At 50.4% G+C, this 15,230-nt stretch overlaps 6 protein-coding genes across 6 annotated transcripts; 4 read left to right on the forward strand and 2 right to left on the reverse strand.

The window, feature by feature from the left end:
• Positions 1-233: 233 nt before the first annotated feature.
• On the reverse strand, positions 234-1,526 carry P152DRAFT_479510 (NAD(P)-binding protein; the record flags this gene model as incomplete). Its single annotated transcript, XM_033681719.1, has 3 exons — positions 234-1,049; positions 1,134-1,308; positions 1,374-1,526. 3 exons carry the CDS (start codon positions 1,524-1,526, stop codon positions 670-672), a joined length of 708 nt encoding a protein of 235 aa, XP_033537233.1. The 3' UTR covers positions 234-669.
• Positions 1,527-1,853: 327 nt separating this feature from the next.
• On the forward strand, positions 1,854-3,249 carry P152DRAFT_455311 (NAD(P)-binding protein). Its single transcript, XM_033678763.1, has 3 exons — positions 1,854-2,161; positions 2,218-2,447; positions 2,508-3,249. The coding sequence occupies exons 1-3, from the start codon at positions 2,057-2,059 to the stop codon at positions 3,103-3,105; spliced, it is 933 nt and encodes a 310-aa protein (XP_033537234.1). The 5' UTR covers positions 1,854-2,056; the 3' UTR covers positions 3,106-3,249.
• Positions 3,250-7,825: 4,576 nt separating this feature from the next.
• P152DRAFT_455315 (alpha/beta-hydrolase) lies at positions 7,826-9,294 on the reverse strand. The gene is made up of 2 exons (XM_033678764.1): positions 8,584-9,294; positions 7,826-8,538 (listed from the first exon to the last, which is right to left on the reverse strand). The coding sequence occupies exons 1-2, from the start codon at positions 8,914-8,916 to the stop codon at positions 7,921-7,923; spliced, it is 951 nt and encodes a 316-aa protein (XP_033537235.1). The 5' UTR covers positions 8,917-9,294; the 3' UTR covers positions 7,826-7,920.
• A 1,429-nt stretch (positions 9,295-10,723) lies between these two features.
• On the forward strand, positions 10,724-11,651 carry P152DRAFT_455317 (Alpha/beta hydrolase fold-3). Its single transcript, XM_033678765.1, has 2 exons — positions 10,724-10,854; positions 10,907-11,651. The coding sequence occupies exons 1-2, from the start codon at positions 10,747-10,749 to the stop codon at positions 11,468-11,470; spliced, it is 672 nt and encodes a 223-aa protein (XP_033537236.1). The 5' UTR covers positions 10,724-10,746; the 3' UTR covers positions 11,471-11,651.
• A 272-nt stretch (positions 11,652-11,923) lies between these two features.
• Positions 11,924-12,418, forward strand: P152DRAFT_455319 (uncharacterized protein). The gene is made up of 2 exons (XM_033678766.1): positions 11,924-12,010; positions 12,063-12,418. Exon 2 carries the CDS (start codon positions 12,111-12,113, stop codon positions 12,324-12,326), a length of 216 nt encoding a protein of 71 aa, XP_033537237.1. The 5' UTR covers positions 11,924-12,010; positions 12,063-12,110; the 3' UTR covers positions 12,327-12,418.
• On the forward strand, positions 12,076-14,931 carry P152DRAFT_190474 (uncharacterized protein). The gene is made up of 5 exons (XM_033674252.1): positions 12,076-12,116; positions 12,323-12,454; positions 12,508-12,749; positions 13,319-13,601; positions 13,656-14,931. Exons 3-5 carry the CDS (start codon positions 12,561-12,563, stop codon positions 14,729-14,731), a joined length of 1,548 nt encoding a protein of 515 aa, XP_033537238.1. The 5' UTR covers positions 12,076-12,116; positions 12,323-12,454; positions 12,508-12,560; the 3' UTR covers positions 14,732-14,931.
• Positions 14,932-15,230: the final 299 nt, after the last annotated feature.

Genomic DNA, 15,230 nt, shown 5'->3' on the forward strand with positions numbered 1-15,230 from the left:
CTTCATAGGGAATAGATTGAAACATTGAAGTTGTTCGCAGAAGAAGATATAGGAAAATACGCGCTAGGCTCAGTTGAGCGATTAATTTCCACTAAACAAGAGCTGGTGGGAAAATCTCAAATGGTGGGAAAATCTCAAAACCTGGTGGGAAAATCTCACCAGCCATAGAAGAATGCAGAGCACCCGCGGTTAACAGGACGTTGCCCGGAGCTTGCCGGCCACTCCGCCGACAGGCATTCGCGACCTGTGCTGATCAAGATGGCTGACAACACTGTCTCACTCGAACAAAACCTAATTACTTCAGAGCTTACCCCTGTATTCGGATGAATCATGCCATTTTGAATCCACAGGTGATGGCCTCAACCTCCATGATTCCTTTTATTGACAGGAGGCCTAGAGGTAGATGTGAGGAATTCGAATGCAACACACCGCACTGGGCAAAAGTTGGGTCGTAATAAGCTATTCGGCAGAAACAAACTGTAGTACTAGCCAATCATAACGGGCAAGTCTTAGAAAGAAATCTGGCAAGAACGCTCAGTCTTGGAAGAGGATCAGGATCGCTGCGAAGGCTGCAAGGCACCAGCTTAGATCTGTGTGCTGTTGCGTTGACATTCCGACAACCGACAACTAAAGCATTGTCTATGCCGTTCACTTCCACTCTCGTACCAGTCACTTACGGCTAGTGGTCCGATCACTAACAGCAGGAAGCTTGCCAACCCACTTCCCCTGCCCCTGCTCCACTGTATCAACTAGCCATCGCGCAAGTCCGCTGCGATTGGTCCAATACTTCCAGTCTTTGTCGCCCACATAGCCAACATAAGTTGAGTGCTCGCGATCCCTTTTCCAGCTGTCGGCATCGGACTCGCCAGGTATTGCAGTGATACGGAAGAGAGTCCAGTCTAGCCCTTGAGCCTCGTCACGGAAAACCCGCGCGACATTTTGCATGCATTGATAGGCCCCCGGGGCGAGCAATTTAAAGATTCGTCGAATGAAGATATTCACGAGCAGATTAAAGTTGTCATTAGACTCGGCCACGGACGGAGTGCACACTATAAGGGACAGTGTTAGTGACTTAACAGGGAGTCGGTCGCCAAAGAAGAAGCCACTATCCGAGAGTAGCTTAGAGTACGTACTAGCCAGAATTCGCTTAACGCCATGCTCCCGCATTAGCGGAAACATCAACGAATAGTAACCGGGATAAGGCATTGGGCTTCGCATGTCATTAGGACCGAGGAATGATACAATGATATAAGCTGTGGCAATGACTGCGCTCAAGGACGCGGTGTCCTCCATTGTACCTTGGACAACCTTAGAGAACGCATGTTAGTTGAACTGCACCCGCACTCTACTGTACAGCTACACGCACAACTTACTTCAAGTAAAGGATCGTCCTCTAAGTCCTGCGGTATCTTGGAAGGTGTCCGGACATAAGCAATCGTTGCATGTTTGCGGTGTAGGAGCTCGCGAAGCAAGACGATTCCTGCCGGGCCCGTAGCGCCGAGGACGAGGACTTTATCACCAGCCATTGCTTTGCGTGATGATCTGATAATGAGAGCAGATAAGGAGGACAAATATTTTTGTGGTTGACTAAACATCTATCCACACCAGATCTCCGGGAGCGTTTTAAGCAAAAGCCACCAGGCAGGCACACGGCTTTATAATCCGGATTCAAATTGGTTCCGGACCACTTGCCCAATCCAGCCTAGGTGGCCAGTGGGTTGAACCTCCACTCTGCCCCTCCCAGGAAAGTCAAGTGAGGCTGGTACCAGCAGTACTTTTTGGGCGTATAGTCAGCCTTCGGACGACTTGGACATGATGTCTTTGTTCTGGCGGACGTTCTAGATCCTGCCCCACTTATTACAAATTACAAAGGTAAAGGCTTACGGAACCAATTTGCATCCGTCCTCCAGGCGGAGCTATTTTGCATCCGCCAACGACCTTACATATGTAAGCAGGTAGGGATCAATACTTATATTCCATTGACCCTTATGTGTCTCGATGCAAGAAATACCAACAACTTTAGCACATACTCGACATACCTGTTGCTCACTTCACAATGCCTGTCGCTGCAGTTGCAGGAGGAACCGGCAAGCTCGGCCGCGCCATCGTTGATGGTATTAACGCTGCTGGCAAGTTCGAGGTCGTGATCCTCGCTCGTCAGGCAAGTAGCCACCATACATATTTTAGGATCTGCTGATTAACATCTGTCCTCTCTAGGCCGATGATGAAAAAGCAGAGGAGATAGGTGCTCGCATTATTGCTGTAGACTACAGCAGCCCTGACGCAATTGCATCGGTGCTTGAGGGAAACAGTGTTGAAGTTGTCATTTCGGCTCTGAGCAGTCAGTCACCACCTGAGCAAGAACTCAATCTGCTCAAGGGAGCGGACCAGTCGTTGGTGACCAAGCGATATATTCCAAGTATCTGGGGCATCCGCTACACTGAGGAGTACGTACCCGACCATGCACTCCCCAGTTTCCTGCAAAACACTGACAGCAAGCCTTGTAGGATAGCTTCATACTTTCCCCCGGCCGCCATCAAGCTGAGCTACATCAAGGCCCTGGAATCCACCTCCATCGAATGGACTGCTGTGATTAATGGGTATTTTCTAGACTACTATGGTGCACCAAAGGTCAAGACGTACATGCCTTCCATGGCGCTCGTCGTTGATTTGGACAGCAACTTCGCAGCGATCCCTGGTTCCGGAGATGTGCCAGTTGTCTTCACGCATACCTTCGATGTCGGTAAATTCGTTGCTGCCCTTCTAACTAAGGACATCTGGGAGAAGGAGTCTTACATCATTGGTGACAGAGTGACACTGAACGAGTTCGTTCGGTTTGCCGAGGAGGTTAAGAAGACAAAGTTCACCGTCGAGCACGATTCTATCGAAAAGTTGAAGACGGGCCAGATTACCGAATTACCGTCTCACCCGCCATTCTATCCCTTCTTCCCCAAGCAAATGCTTCAAGGGATGTTCGCAGCTTTTGGCATCATGTTCGAGAACGGAGTTTTCGATTTGAAACCTAGTCGAACTCTGAACGATGACTTCCCCGACATCAAGCCTATGACAATCAGAGAGCTCATTTTGGAGGCTTACGGAGCTTAAGAATGGTGCACAGACTGTGGCAGATGAAGCGAGGTATCAAATCCAATCCTGCAGATCGATTACCGCCAGTTGTAGTTCAGAATGCATATTAAGCCAATGTTTTCTAGTTACTACGTTGCAATAATTTCAACATAGACGCCTCTTGTTGCAGTTAAACCAGGGCTTGCTTGTCTCTGATCCGCCCGTCCCTTGTGACAATTTTGCATGATCGGAGATAAAGAGACTCAGCCACACTACGGTATAGCTCATTCCTTTAAAAACTGGTTGTCAGGGGGGCTTGCTAAACCCTAATATTATTTTACAAATATCTTCCAAATTCAGGCAACAACTGGCCTGCAGCTTCATACTGAGCTCAGGTCCATACCTCTTGGTCTGTCACTGGCTTCATTGGACACCCATTGGTGACGCAACCCCGAAGTCCACGATATCACACAGCGGGATTAAGCCCAGGCGGAGTGTGGATCACGTATAACTCAGAGAATGTCCTGTGGTTGCCCTCGGAATATCGGGCGTTGTGTTCAGCCGTGTCCACACCGACTGTCGGTATCGGTGTTGGATCTGGAAAGGTATGGATGGATGTGTAGCTTCATCAAGGACAGCGAAAATTTTGGATAGGAGTGGCTATTATTTAATGATTTTTCATGGTACCTCAATTTCATCGAGGGGTCAGGGGTTGAACCTGAATATATGGTCTAGAGATTTGCCACGGTGAAGCCTCTGGAGTGCTCCAGATTGACAAGCTCGGCATTGTTGTCGAACTCTCCACAATATGACATACAAATCTTCCTCACGAACCTGTGCATCTACACTACAGCAGTCACATTATCGAAGACGATTTCTAGCATCGTTGTAGGACTTTAAGACCTAGATAAGGGTCTTTGATGAGTTGTAATACAGTAAAATGAGATACATGGCAGATCTGGGCTGAAAGTTGGAGCATGCACGGTTTGTTATGTTTTTGCCTGATGAGGGTAACTAGAGGTCACCAGCGACGGACCGTCCTGTTTCTGCACGCAGGGAATCCACGTCCTCCAGAAGTACTGTGTGGGGTCAGAGTAATCCGGTCAAATCGTGCACAGGCCCCCGCGACTGCGAGACGCGTCAAAACGACTCTCGATCTTGCATGATTAATATCTTCATCAATTTTGATGATGGAACGCTCAATTCTGGGTGAAATTAGCGGCAATCGGCGTAATGATGCAGATCTTACGCTAGAACAGCGATCCGCAATCATTACAATGGTCGATGCGGGCCTAATATCCAAGCGAGCAATTGCGCGCGAGGTCGGATGCTCGCCCTCAACCATCGACTGTATAATTGAGAAGTTCCGTACACAACGAACATTTAAGTCTCTCCCAAAAGGACACCGTACTAAGATGATCACGGAATCTAACTTGCGTTATCTCCAACAATAAATCCCAAAAAATCCCAAAAATCACGCACAACGAGCTGGCGCGGTCCCTCGCCTGCGATAAAGGCACCCCGTCAGAGTCGACCGTCAAACGCGCGCTGCGGGGGTCCAAATACTGCCGCAAATGGCGTATGCGTAAGAAAATCCAATTAACGGAAGAGGGAGCCCATAAACGACTCAAATTCGTAAGGTATTGGCTTCCTAAAATCGAGCAATTAATGGTTAGTCTAACTATGCTAACTTATAACTAATAACAGTTTAGTAAATGAGCAGACAGCAGACGTTGAAATTGAGAAGGCTGTTTGGCGTGTTCGACTTTGGGTGATTGGCCAGGGAACGTCTGGTCTTGGATATGGTTAATACCATTACGGCTGTTGGTGCTTATAAATGAAAGCAAAACGACCGAATAACATCGTGTCTTTTTAAAGTACAAAGCTAGAAAACGAGTCATCATGAAATTTTTTATAACCAGACTCAATCGGCATATAAACGGCACATTTCGTTCACACTGCATACACATCAGTCGAAGGCTAAAGTACGGATGACGTACCATTCAGCTATATCTCGTGCGATATGAACCTGACCATCATCCTATACACAGCACCTAGAGTTGGCAATTACTTTCATGAAATGCATGTGGTTTTTAAAACCGCACGATGGAACCGAACGATACGGTATTGGGTATTAGGGCTGGACACGAATAAGGATTTTGGCTATTCGTATTCGACTTTTCCTCTTGAACGATTATTCGTATTCGACTAAGTTTTGAGACGTTTTATTCGTATTATTCGCGAATATTCGTAAATAATGCCAAGACTTATTCGGCAAAAGCCGAGCCAATGAATGAATGCCCAACAGTCGCGACTTTTGTTTACCCGAACACGATCTGGAGGATTTGAGCTCTAAGAGATACAAAGCATATCAATAGCGTCGAATTGATCACTCCTGACGATTCAGCAAGCCAAGTGACCCCAGCTTAAAGCTCTCTGTCGACCATCTCTCCGATGCGAGATACATGGAAATAGCTTCAGAGATAGACGAATAATTACGAATAATTACGAATAATGCGAATATTATTCGTACGAATATTAGTAAGCGGAAATTCTAAATTTTATTCGTATTCGACTACGAATATTCGTACGAATACGAATAGTCGAATATTCGTGTCCAGCCCTATTGGGTATACTCCTAGCTCATGCAGTTACCAATCCGACGACAAACTGTTGAGTGTTCTCCCGGGAGTTTGGCATCGTATCGGGGTTGGAGGCTGCCTACTTGCCTTGCAGATCTCGTCCGACCGGTCCGGTAGACGCGAGGAGGTTGAATAGGAGATTTCCAGCATCTTGAAATGAACGATGGAATATCGCCTTTTAAACTCGATGTCGGTTGGTCCTTGACATCTAGTGCGCTAACGAACTCGATCCTGAAAAGCCGTTATCAAGAGCCTTATGAAGTGCCCAGGGATTCTTAGCCGTTCTTCTTTACTGTTTGATCAAAGATGGATGTATTGATATGTTGTTCTGACTTCATGCCTGTGCTCCAGATGAGAATAGGGGCAATCCGGATTTTGTCATCCATTCTCGCCAATCTTATGCCACAAGTTGGGTTCTGGCAGGTAAATCCACCCATCATGCCTTCATAACAGAACCGGTTTCAGATGCTAATGCTGCAGCCGACGCTGAGTTCACTCTCAGTTGGAATGTTGGCGGTGCTGATGAGCCCAGCGAGGCCGAAAAGCTCGACTGATTTCAGGCGTGAACTACGCTTAAAATTTGGTACGAGTAAAAGAGATGTCCTGTCTGTCTATATTCAAGCCATGACACGCGATTCCTGAAAGGAAGCGACATGCCCAAGATGCAGACTGGGAGCGTGCCTTACGCGCCTAGCACTACAAGCTTTTTTGCGTTCGCAGTCACTAGGTCGCTCTCCAGTAGCGGTACCTGCGTTCAAACCGATGATTCAGAAGATAAAAGTATTCCAGGGAATAGTTGGAGTGATCTCGCAGAGATGAGACCAGGTCATACCCGCCTAGACTTCTTCGGCCGAATTAAGGACTGTTATCGTCACATGAACCAACTTAGTGATGGGAAGAAACCCTTTCAGCTTCAGACGACACGGCAAAGAGCCTTGGATTTAACCATGAGACGTGCCATGCCATTGGAATCCTGAGAATGGTCAACTACCAGCTCCTGCTCAAAGATAGTGGCCAGAAGTTGCAGAATTTGCCCTTCATCAGCCACAGGAACGCGTATAGCGCCCCAGTGGTGCCTTCATCAAGATATCACTGCCGAGGTACAGAGTTGCAGACACAACATTGCTTAACAAAGTCTTTGTAAAAAAGGCTGAGGCATTATGTCAGACACTGACCTAGGCAGGATGTTACGGCATCGCCTCTAGGCCCCAAAAGGTACAAGCTGTTGCCATCTTTTTGCTCTAATAGCCTACCGTTCGACTGACACCATTCCGTTGCTTGTGTCTCTGACTTACCTAGTCAATCTGATCTGCAAGGCTCTGAAGCGACTGATTGAAGCTGATTCCCAACTCCTCACACGACCAGATACAATCTGATTGCGAATGCTGAAGATGGTGTAGGATCAATATGGTGCTAAGACATTATAATTGAACAGCTCTGTCGGGCGTTCTTACACGGTCTACGGCCAATATCAGTACAAATTTGAACGAAATGGAAACAGCGGTGGCCGAAAACAGGTTTCAGGCCGGAGTGGCTAGTATAGATCGACCGGCTTCAGGTACCTCCGTTAAGTATTTACCTCTAGAAGGAATAGCATCACTGATTGATAAGCGGATTAGTTACATGAAGTTCTATAAACAAGACATAGAGCGGAATCTTCCCTAGTAAGTACACTGGCTGTGGCGCTGTGCCACCGATAACCCCCTCAACCTCCCTAAGACGAATTATTCGCAGTATATAACAGTCAAACTCACTAGACAGGAGTTAAACTCTTCATTAAGGGAAACAGATCAATTCTCAACGCTGCCGGTCAGGAGACAGAGTTGATGACCAGTCCCAATTGTGCTGCCCAACATCGTCAATCACAAGGTCAAGAATCTCTATGATGATAAAATGATGCGGCGGCTTACAATCAAATGCTGTTCTACAGTGAAATACCCCCACGGTACAGTGTTTTCGGAGCCAGCAGGCTCAGCTATGCTTTGATGGCTCCAATGCGCGCCTCGTTTTGATGAAAAAGAGAAACTTGGGAATGCCGGTGTGAGTGAAGATGAGGGAATACTGAGATTATGGATGTGGCATGTACGGTGAAGGAGGAGGATGTTAGGCGTGGCAAGTGAGTATAGACGAGCTGGGTTGAGAAATATGCTGACTTAACTGCTAATGCTGAGATGCGAGTCCTCCGTGATTAATATACATCCCTGTTCAGGCTTTACATAGCCTTGATCAGGTTCTCTAATATCTCCTTCTTCCGATTTACCAGAAGACTCACATGTGTCTCATCCACGAGTCTAAGATGCGCTCTACTTCCCAGCCGCTTTTCTAGCTGCACCCCATGGTTTGCCGGAACAAAAACATCTTGCTTCCCATACCACAGGTGCACCGGCAAATCCGGCCTGATATCCTCTACTTTGAAGCCAAAATCAAGACAGCATAGCTTCCCGTCCAGCAAGACCCCATCAAAACCCTGTGCAAAGCCCTCCCTCGTCGACCGTAGAGGCAGCCGATAGAAATCATGATCGCTCATTACGGCCAGGTCCTTCGCTGGCATTTTCGACTTGGACTTCTCGAACTGCCGGAGCGCCATCTCCAGTCGCTCCTCGTCGCTCAAATCCACACGGCCGATGTAGTCTTGCTGCCAGAACCACCGGTTCAAAAATGGGGGACAGTAGCGGAACCCATACGGGAAACCGATGCGGTTGACGAGCCTGGCACCACTCATGCCGATGTCCGGTGGACCAAGGCCGACAATGATGGCCACGGCTTTGAGCTTCGTAGGTGGTAACACTTTAGCGCACGCCAGGGCGGATGGACCGCCTCCTGACACCCCCTGTCATTGGTTAACAATCGTTCCCCAGGGTAAAGGGATACGTACTATTACGCTACAATCATCTAACTTTAGATGCTCTATAAGATGTTCTACATCCTCGACAAAATCAAGCAGCGTGCGGGTTGGATGGGCTGAGCTCCATCCCATCCCAGGTCTGTCTACACCTATCACGCGGGCGTCGAGTTGCTGACCTACCTCGTGGAAGTAGGCAGCATCGAAGCGAGAACAGGCCAAGCCGTGGAGGAGAATGACAGGTCGTCCTGTCGGCGAGCCAAACTGCGCATAGCCTAGTTTTCGGCCATCTGGAAGAGTGAGAGTGGATGAAGTATCGTCTTCTTCAAGCGGAGATGCGGGACTGGCAACTGGACTCTTGGACATTATTGGGGTGGTGAATAGTTTGGAGAGTTATGCTATGATGCTGGGTGTTAGACACATGTCAACTATGAGTAGTGGATGCTGCGAGTGCGGATGCTGGCGACATTGCTATTAAGTTGATGATAGAAAGACATGGGGGCCAGTGAAGCCGATTGTTCCGCACTTTCGTGACTCATTGATCGGACTCTGAGCCGGGTATCTAGGTGATTGACGGAATTATGTAATATGAAAATGTTGCGTAATTACAATTTTTAGAGCATCGAGAGCGAACACGACATGAAGCGAAACTTATATAATGGAGTGGATGAAGATGAAGATGAAGATGGAGGTGTAGATGGGATGGAGGTGGAGGTGGAGATGGAGATTGTCTGGACTCTGGAGGGCCGAGCTGCAGAAGGATCGAGAAAGAAAACAAGAATAATGATACCTATGAGTTGCTCCTTAAGCCTAATTACTACGTTCGTAAGGAGACCTATAAGAGACGAATAAGCCGGAGTTAGTGGATGTCCGTCATCAATCTTGCTAAACTCCAACTTTCTAACAACTACAACCTCACGACTCCTGAAGCAACAAGTGGATTTCCGGATATCGAGTCGTGCTCGAACGCCGAATCCACTAAGGCGCTCATCTACAACCATATTCCCGCCACTCTACCATATTATTAGCGATATAATTACTGGTTCTCAACACATACTCTGCGATGCATCGCCGCGCTTCAGGCCCAATTTCAAAGCCGTCATCACTTCCGACATCAAGACCAATGTTGTAAACAAATTGTAACTGTCTTCGTCCAGCCATTCTCTGCAACATTACAAGCAAGTGCGATATTTATGTCGACGTGATGTAATACACTTCTTTCTCACACTTAATAATAGTAGGTGAGCGCAATTAGTAGGAATCGTTGAACGACCTGCAATTGCACCGATACATGGACACCAGAGAAGCCTACTCACTTGGCATATTCTTGTGTGCAATGGAAAGTATTATCATTCCTAGGTCCGACTAACTGTCAAGTTTCTCTAATAACCGCATATCCAGCAACTTCTAGCACTGTTAGTTATGCAGCATGAGCGAAGTGATGCGCTGAATCACTGATGGCGGTAATAACCTACGGTACTTACCCCGCATTTCGATGCCAACTTCATGTTGTATCAATTAATGCAGCCATCGCCAAGATAAGTATCGAGGCGTAAGTAGTCCCTACTAATATAGCAAGAAAGCTTGGTTTGGGGGCGGACATAGCATCGGCCCCCAAAGATGCCGAGTTTAGAGCACATTTGGAACAGGTACGGACGTACGGTCAGGTAGTAGTATATAATAGCCGATGCCCGAGCTATACCTATGTCTCATCTTCATCGTGCATTGCAAACAGTTACACAATCGCAGACCACATCGAAAAGAAAGGGACGATAATTACTCTATACTTTTGCCCACCGCCAACTCTTCGACGAGTTATTCAAGAGCTTGGAAGCCCTGCAACATCCCACTTCCTTCACAATGGGTAAAGAACACATGCATCTGGGCGAGCCTAACCAGGAGTTCCTCACCGAGTTCGCGAAGATCCCCGCCGCCCTCGATGGCTTCACCATCCATCAGATGCGAGACACGTTCAATGCCCGCAAACAAGAGATGATTGACACCCTCAACACCCCGGAGCTGCTCGCCGGCATGAAGGAGCATGACATCACCGTAAAGGCGCGGGACGGGTACGACATCCGCGTACGGGTGCACGCGCCGGCGTCGCCTCCGGCCGGGGGGAGTCCGTTGGTAGTGTTCTATCATGGTGGAGGGTTCTGCATTGGGGACATTCTCGGGGAGACGATCCCGGCGAGGATGTTCGTGAGGAGGCATGGGGCGGTGGTGTTGAATGTGGATTATCGGCTTTCGCCGGAGCATCCGTTTCCGGTGCCAGTGAATGATAGCTGGGACGTGTTGAAATGGGTGAGTACGGTTTATGAAGGCGGTTCCATCGCCCTAACTGATCACATCGTAGGCCTCGGAGCACTATGCTGAAGTGAACGCGGATCCGTCCAAAGGGTTCGTCATTGGAGGCACTTCCGCCGGCGGGAATATCTCCGCCGTTCTCGGCTTCAAAGCGCGCGACGAGAAGCTCTCCCCGCCACTAACCGGCCTCCTCCTCACTATCCCCGCCATAGGACTCAACTACAAGGCCATCCCCGCCGAATATAAAGACGACATCCTCTCCTACGCGCAGAACGCCGAAGCCCCGATCCTCCCCCTCCCCGTCATCGACAGATTCATGGATGCTTTCAAGCCCGACTACACCTCGCGGCTGCACAACCTGTTCGCCGACCCGGTCGACTGGTCGGGCGTCCCGCCGACGGTGTTCCAGATCTGCGGGCTCGATCCGCTCCGCGACGAGGCGTTCCTGGCGGAGAAGAAGATGCGCGAGGCCGGCGTCAAGACACTGGTAGATGTGTATCCGGGGCTGCCGCATGCGTTCTGGAGCTTCCTCCCGAAGTGGGGGCCGAGTCAGGAGTTCGTGAAGCATACGGCGGATACGATGGGGTGGTTGTTGGAGCAGGGTGGGAAGTGAGGGATTGGGCTGGGGATAATATTTCCATATCGGTCGGACAATACAAGAATATATCAGTGCCCCGCCATACCCATCAAATGCTATTAGCCTTAAGTGCTCGAATGACGTCCGACATGGCTGCCAGGCATACTAGATTTTCCTTTCCAAAGGAACCATTGAAGTAGACGAATGTCCCCCTCAAATAATTCCGTACCTGATGCCAGCATGATATGCACTTCCGTAAACTTCCATCCCTTGTCTAGCCGAATCCATCTGCACGGCCATGTGGCTAGGACGCGTCCAACCCCTCAACATTATCAAGCGAAAGGATTCCTGCAAGAAATTGACCGGCATCTGGAGAGATGATCCGAGAAATGAAAATAATATTGCGTTACCCATGGACTAAGTTACTAAGAGGGGTTTATTAGGGATAGGCAAGGCTGAAGGAGGCGGTGCAAGTTTGGTGGAGGGGTCGATCCCCGGTGCCCCACCTCCTGGCGTCACAGGTCATTTCAGCAAACTTGGGGAGGGCTGTCATCGTCAGCCCACTTGAAGTTGAGACTTTTCATAAACATTAGCTTTCAATTCTTTTGTTTCTTCGGGTTTTACAAACTTGATCCATCTGCCTTTCAATCAGCACGATATTCAACCCGCAGTTGCAATGGGAGTAAGTCCAAGTCCCCTTTTTCCGAGACTCTTTCCGTTACCCCTCCTTCCCTGGTTCTTGGTACTTCCCAGCGCCGCAGAACACAAGCCATGGATAGACCCATTCATCGAGCCGATCCTTATATACACAGTCGGCTCTGGCGGAAACCCCTCTCGCGCTCACGTTCCGAATGTCGTGAATGCCATGACTGACGCTTTCCTCTCCAGTTAGCATCCAAACTCGCAGCCGCGCAAGGAGGTGCGCCAGGAGGTGCACCACCGGGAGGATACGGTGGATATCCAGGCGGACCTCCCCCTCCAGGCGGGCCTCCAGGAGCTCAGGGAGGGAAACCAGGTTATGTGAGCTCATTCCTCCCCCGACAGCACCGTCGCTAAAGCTAACGGGAGCTTAGCCGGGTCAGGCGCAGTACCAAGCGTTTCCAGGAAGTGTAAGCGCATCCCTTCCATGTCATTTGCTGTTAGTTCCTTGTTCGCGCGCTGTTGGGCTTGTTGGGCTGCGGTCTTCGCCACCTGTGTTCGTCATCCTTCGTCCCGGCGCTCCGACTGCTGTGACCGAAACTTCAACGCAAACCACGTTGCGAGAGCGAAGTTACCAAGACGCCACAGTTGGCTACGTATACTTTTTTTCCGTCCGGTGCGACTCGATTCTGCCTGCTACCGTCTCACCAACTCGTGTGCGACCGACCCGATCCTTGTAGGAGTGCCCGAGAGCTTCTGGCATCATTGAAGAGCTTTCAGCGGAGCCCCGGATCGAAAATGCCACTCAACCGACCATCCGCAGGACAACCACCCTATCCAACATCCTCCGCTTCATCGTTACCTCCATCGTTGCAATCTCCTCAGCCACAAGCGATGTATAATCGGCCGCCGCCAGCCAATCCTCAAGGATCGCAGTACCAGGCATATGGATCTCCGGCTCCTCAGCAGCCATACGGACAGCAACCATCCGGATATCCACAGCAACCGCAAAGTTATCAGCAACCACAAGCTTATCAACAGCAGCAATATGGACAGCAACAGCAACCCCAATACGGAGGCCAGCCCCAATACGGAGGACAGCAGCCACAATATGGAGGACAGCAGCCACAATATGGAGGACAGCCGCAACAGCCAGCCTATGTTCGTCGACGATGCTTTGACTCATGATTGCAAGGTATTCATTGACCGACATTGATCACAACGCTGACGACAGTTTCCGTATAGGGTCAACAACCTGGCTATGGTCAACCTCCTCCACAGGGCGGCCAGTACGGCGCCCCTCCAGCGGGTCCTCCTGTGAACGCCGGAGTCTACAAGCAGTCGCTCCAGCAGACTGTTCAGGAGCGCGGCTTGCAGGCGTTTTACCCGCCCAACTCGCCGGCGCTTGACATGCTTGCACAGAAGGCCACGCAGCAAGTCGATGGCCTCTGCGCGAAATGGAGAATACCTCGGGAAGTTGGAGGTGACTTGGTGAAGTTAGGGTTGTACGACATCGTTCTCTATATCGGTTAGTTTAATTCCTGGAATTTCCCTTGGAGGATTCGATTCTGATATCTGCCAGACGATTCTGGCTCGATGCAGTTCGAAGAAAACGGCGAGCGCATCAAGGACCTCCGCCTCATCCTCGAACGTGTCTCCAGTGCCGCGACTCTCTTCGATGACGACGGCGTCAGCGTCCGCTTCATGAACAGCGTTCCACCCCCCCAAGCCACCGACGGCATCCGATCCGAACAGCAGGTCGAGAGCCTCATGCAATCGGTTCAATTCAAGGGCCTGACCCCGATGGGCACCGAGCTGCGTAACAAGGTCATCGAACCGTTGGTCATCGCCAAAGCCCGCTCGGGCCAACTCCGCAAACCCGTGCTGGTCATCGCCGTCACCGACGGCCAGCCCGCGGGCGAGCCTCAGAACGCGGTCTTCGACGCCATCAAGAATGCGGCCAGCGAGCTCCAGCGCACCCAGTACGGCCCCGGCGCCGTCGCGTACCAGTTTGCCCAGGTCGGCAACGACCAGGGCGCCACCGCGTTCCTCAGCAAGCTCGACAGCGACCCCATCGTCGGCGGCATGATCGACTGCACCAGTAACTACGAGAACGAGTCCGCCGAGATGGCGCGCGCGTCGCCGCCCATCGATCTCTCCCCCGAATTGTGGATCGTCAAGCTCTTGCTGGGCGCGATCGACCACTCGTACGATCGGAAAGATGAGAAGGGCGCCGGTGGACGCCCGCCGGTCCAGCAAGGGGGGTATGGCGCCCCGCCGGCTGGACAGTACGGTGCTCCTCCTCCTGGGCAATATGGCGCCCCTCCAGCGGGACAATACGGTGCTCCTCAGGGACAACACGGTGCTCCTCAAGGACAATACGGACAGCCCGGACAGCAGCCTGGATATCCTCAGCAAGGTGGCTATCCTGGACAACAGCCGCAGCATGGACAGCAGCATGGCCAACAGCCTGGATATCCTCAGCAAGGCGGCTATCCCGGCCAACAGCCGCAGCAGCAGTATCCGCAACAGGGTGGATATCCTGGACAGGCGGGACAGCAGCCGCCGCAGGGCTATGGCCGTGGCGGAGCGCCACAGCAGGGCTACCCACCGCAGCAAGGCTATGGAGGAGCCCCTCAAGCGCCACCAAGGTACTAGTGTAGTTCAACCGCCGTGTCCGCTCTGGACGCTGACGCGTTTCGAATCTTTGATGGTGGATCGGATGAGTTATGGGAACGGCTCAGGGACATTCATGGACACGAGTAATGCCTTCAAAGACCGAACTACGGCCGACTCCCGAGGCGGTGACATAATTTCGGTGTTGCAAACATGGGTACTTAGGTAGTTAGCAATGCAATATTGTCGGCGGCCTCGGCGCAGAGTGGTGCGATGTGACGGGTGTGACCCAGATGAATATACGCGTAAGGTCTAGATTAGGGAGATATGGAGTAGAGGATGGGATTTCTCAAACTACGGAATATCTATTTGTCTGCCGATTGATGATTCTGCGACTGTGGATATGCTCTAGCAGATGGGGAGCATTAGATTAGGTAAATAATCAGTTATCAGATGCTGCCATCGTCATATTGGGATGCCATAGACCCACAACAAGCACCATTAGACCGGTGTTAAGAGCTCGAAATAGCAGAATAAGGAA

This window comes from Eremomyces bilateralis (genome assembly GCF_010015585.1).
Source record: "Eremomyces bilateralis CBS 781.70 unplaced genomic scaffold P152scaffold_3, whole genome shotgun sequence".
Taxonomy (NCBI): Eukaryota; Fungi; Ascomycota; class Dothideomycetes; order Eremomycetales; family Eremomycetaceae; genus Eremomyces; species Eremomyces bilateralis.

Bases quoted from the DNA above. Each gene is read 5' to 3' on its own strand.
- P152DRAFT_455311 (XM_033678763.1), top strand. From the start codon at position 2,057: ATGCCTGTCGCTGCAGTTGCAGGAGGAACCGGCAAGCTCGGCCGCGCC. The intron at 2,162-2,217 runs GCAAGTAGCCAC...TGTCCTCTCTAG, and splicing joins TCGTGATCCTCGCTCGTCAG to GCCGATGATGAAAAAGCAGA. The intron at 2,448-2,507 runs GTACGTACCCGA...CAAGCCTTGTAG, and splicing joins GGCATCCGCTACACTGAGGA to GATAGCTTCATACTTTCCCC.
- P152DRAFT_455315 (XM_033678764.1), bottom strand. From the start codon at position 8,916: ATGTCCAAGAGTCCAGTTGCCAGTCCCGCATCTCCGCTTGAAGAAGAC. The intron at 8,539-8,583 runs GTACGTATCCCT...AACCAATGACAG, and splicing joins TAGATGATTGTAGCGTAATA to GGGGTGTCAGGAGGCGGTCC.
- P152DRAFT_455317 (XM_033678765.1), top strand. From the start codon at position 10,747: ATGTTCGTGAGGAGGCATGGGGCGGTGGTGTTGAATGTGGATTATCGG. The intron at 10,855-10,906 runs GTGAGTACGGTT...ATCACATCGTAG, and splicing joins GCTGGGACGTGTTGAAATGG to GCCTCGGAGCACTATGCTGA.
- P152DRAFT_455319 (XM_033678766.1), top strand. From the start codon at position 12,111: ATGGGAGTAAGTCCAAGTCCCCTTTTTCCGAGACTCTTTCCGTTACCC.
- P152DRAFT_190474 (XM_033674252.1), top strand. From the start codon at position 12,561: ATGTCATTTGCTGTTAGTTCCTTGTTCGCGCGCTGTTGGGCTTGTTGG. The intron at 12,750-13,318 runs GTGCGACTCGAT...GTTTCCGTATAG, and splicing joins GTATACTTTTTTTCCGTCCG to GGTCAACAACCTGGCTATGG. The intron at 13,602-13,655 runs GTTAGTTTAATT...GATATCTGCCAG, and splicing joins CGACATCGTTCTCTATATCG to ACGATTCTGGCTCGATGCAG.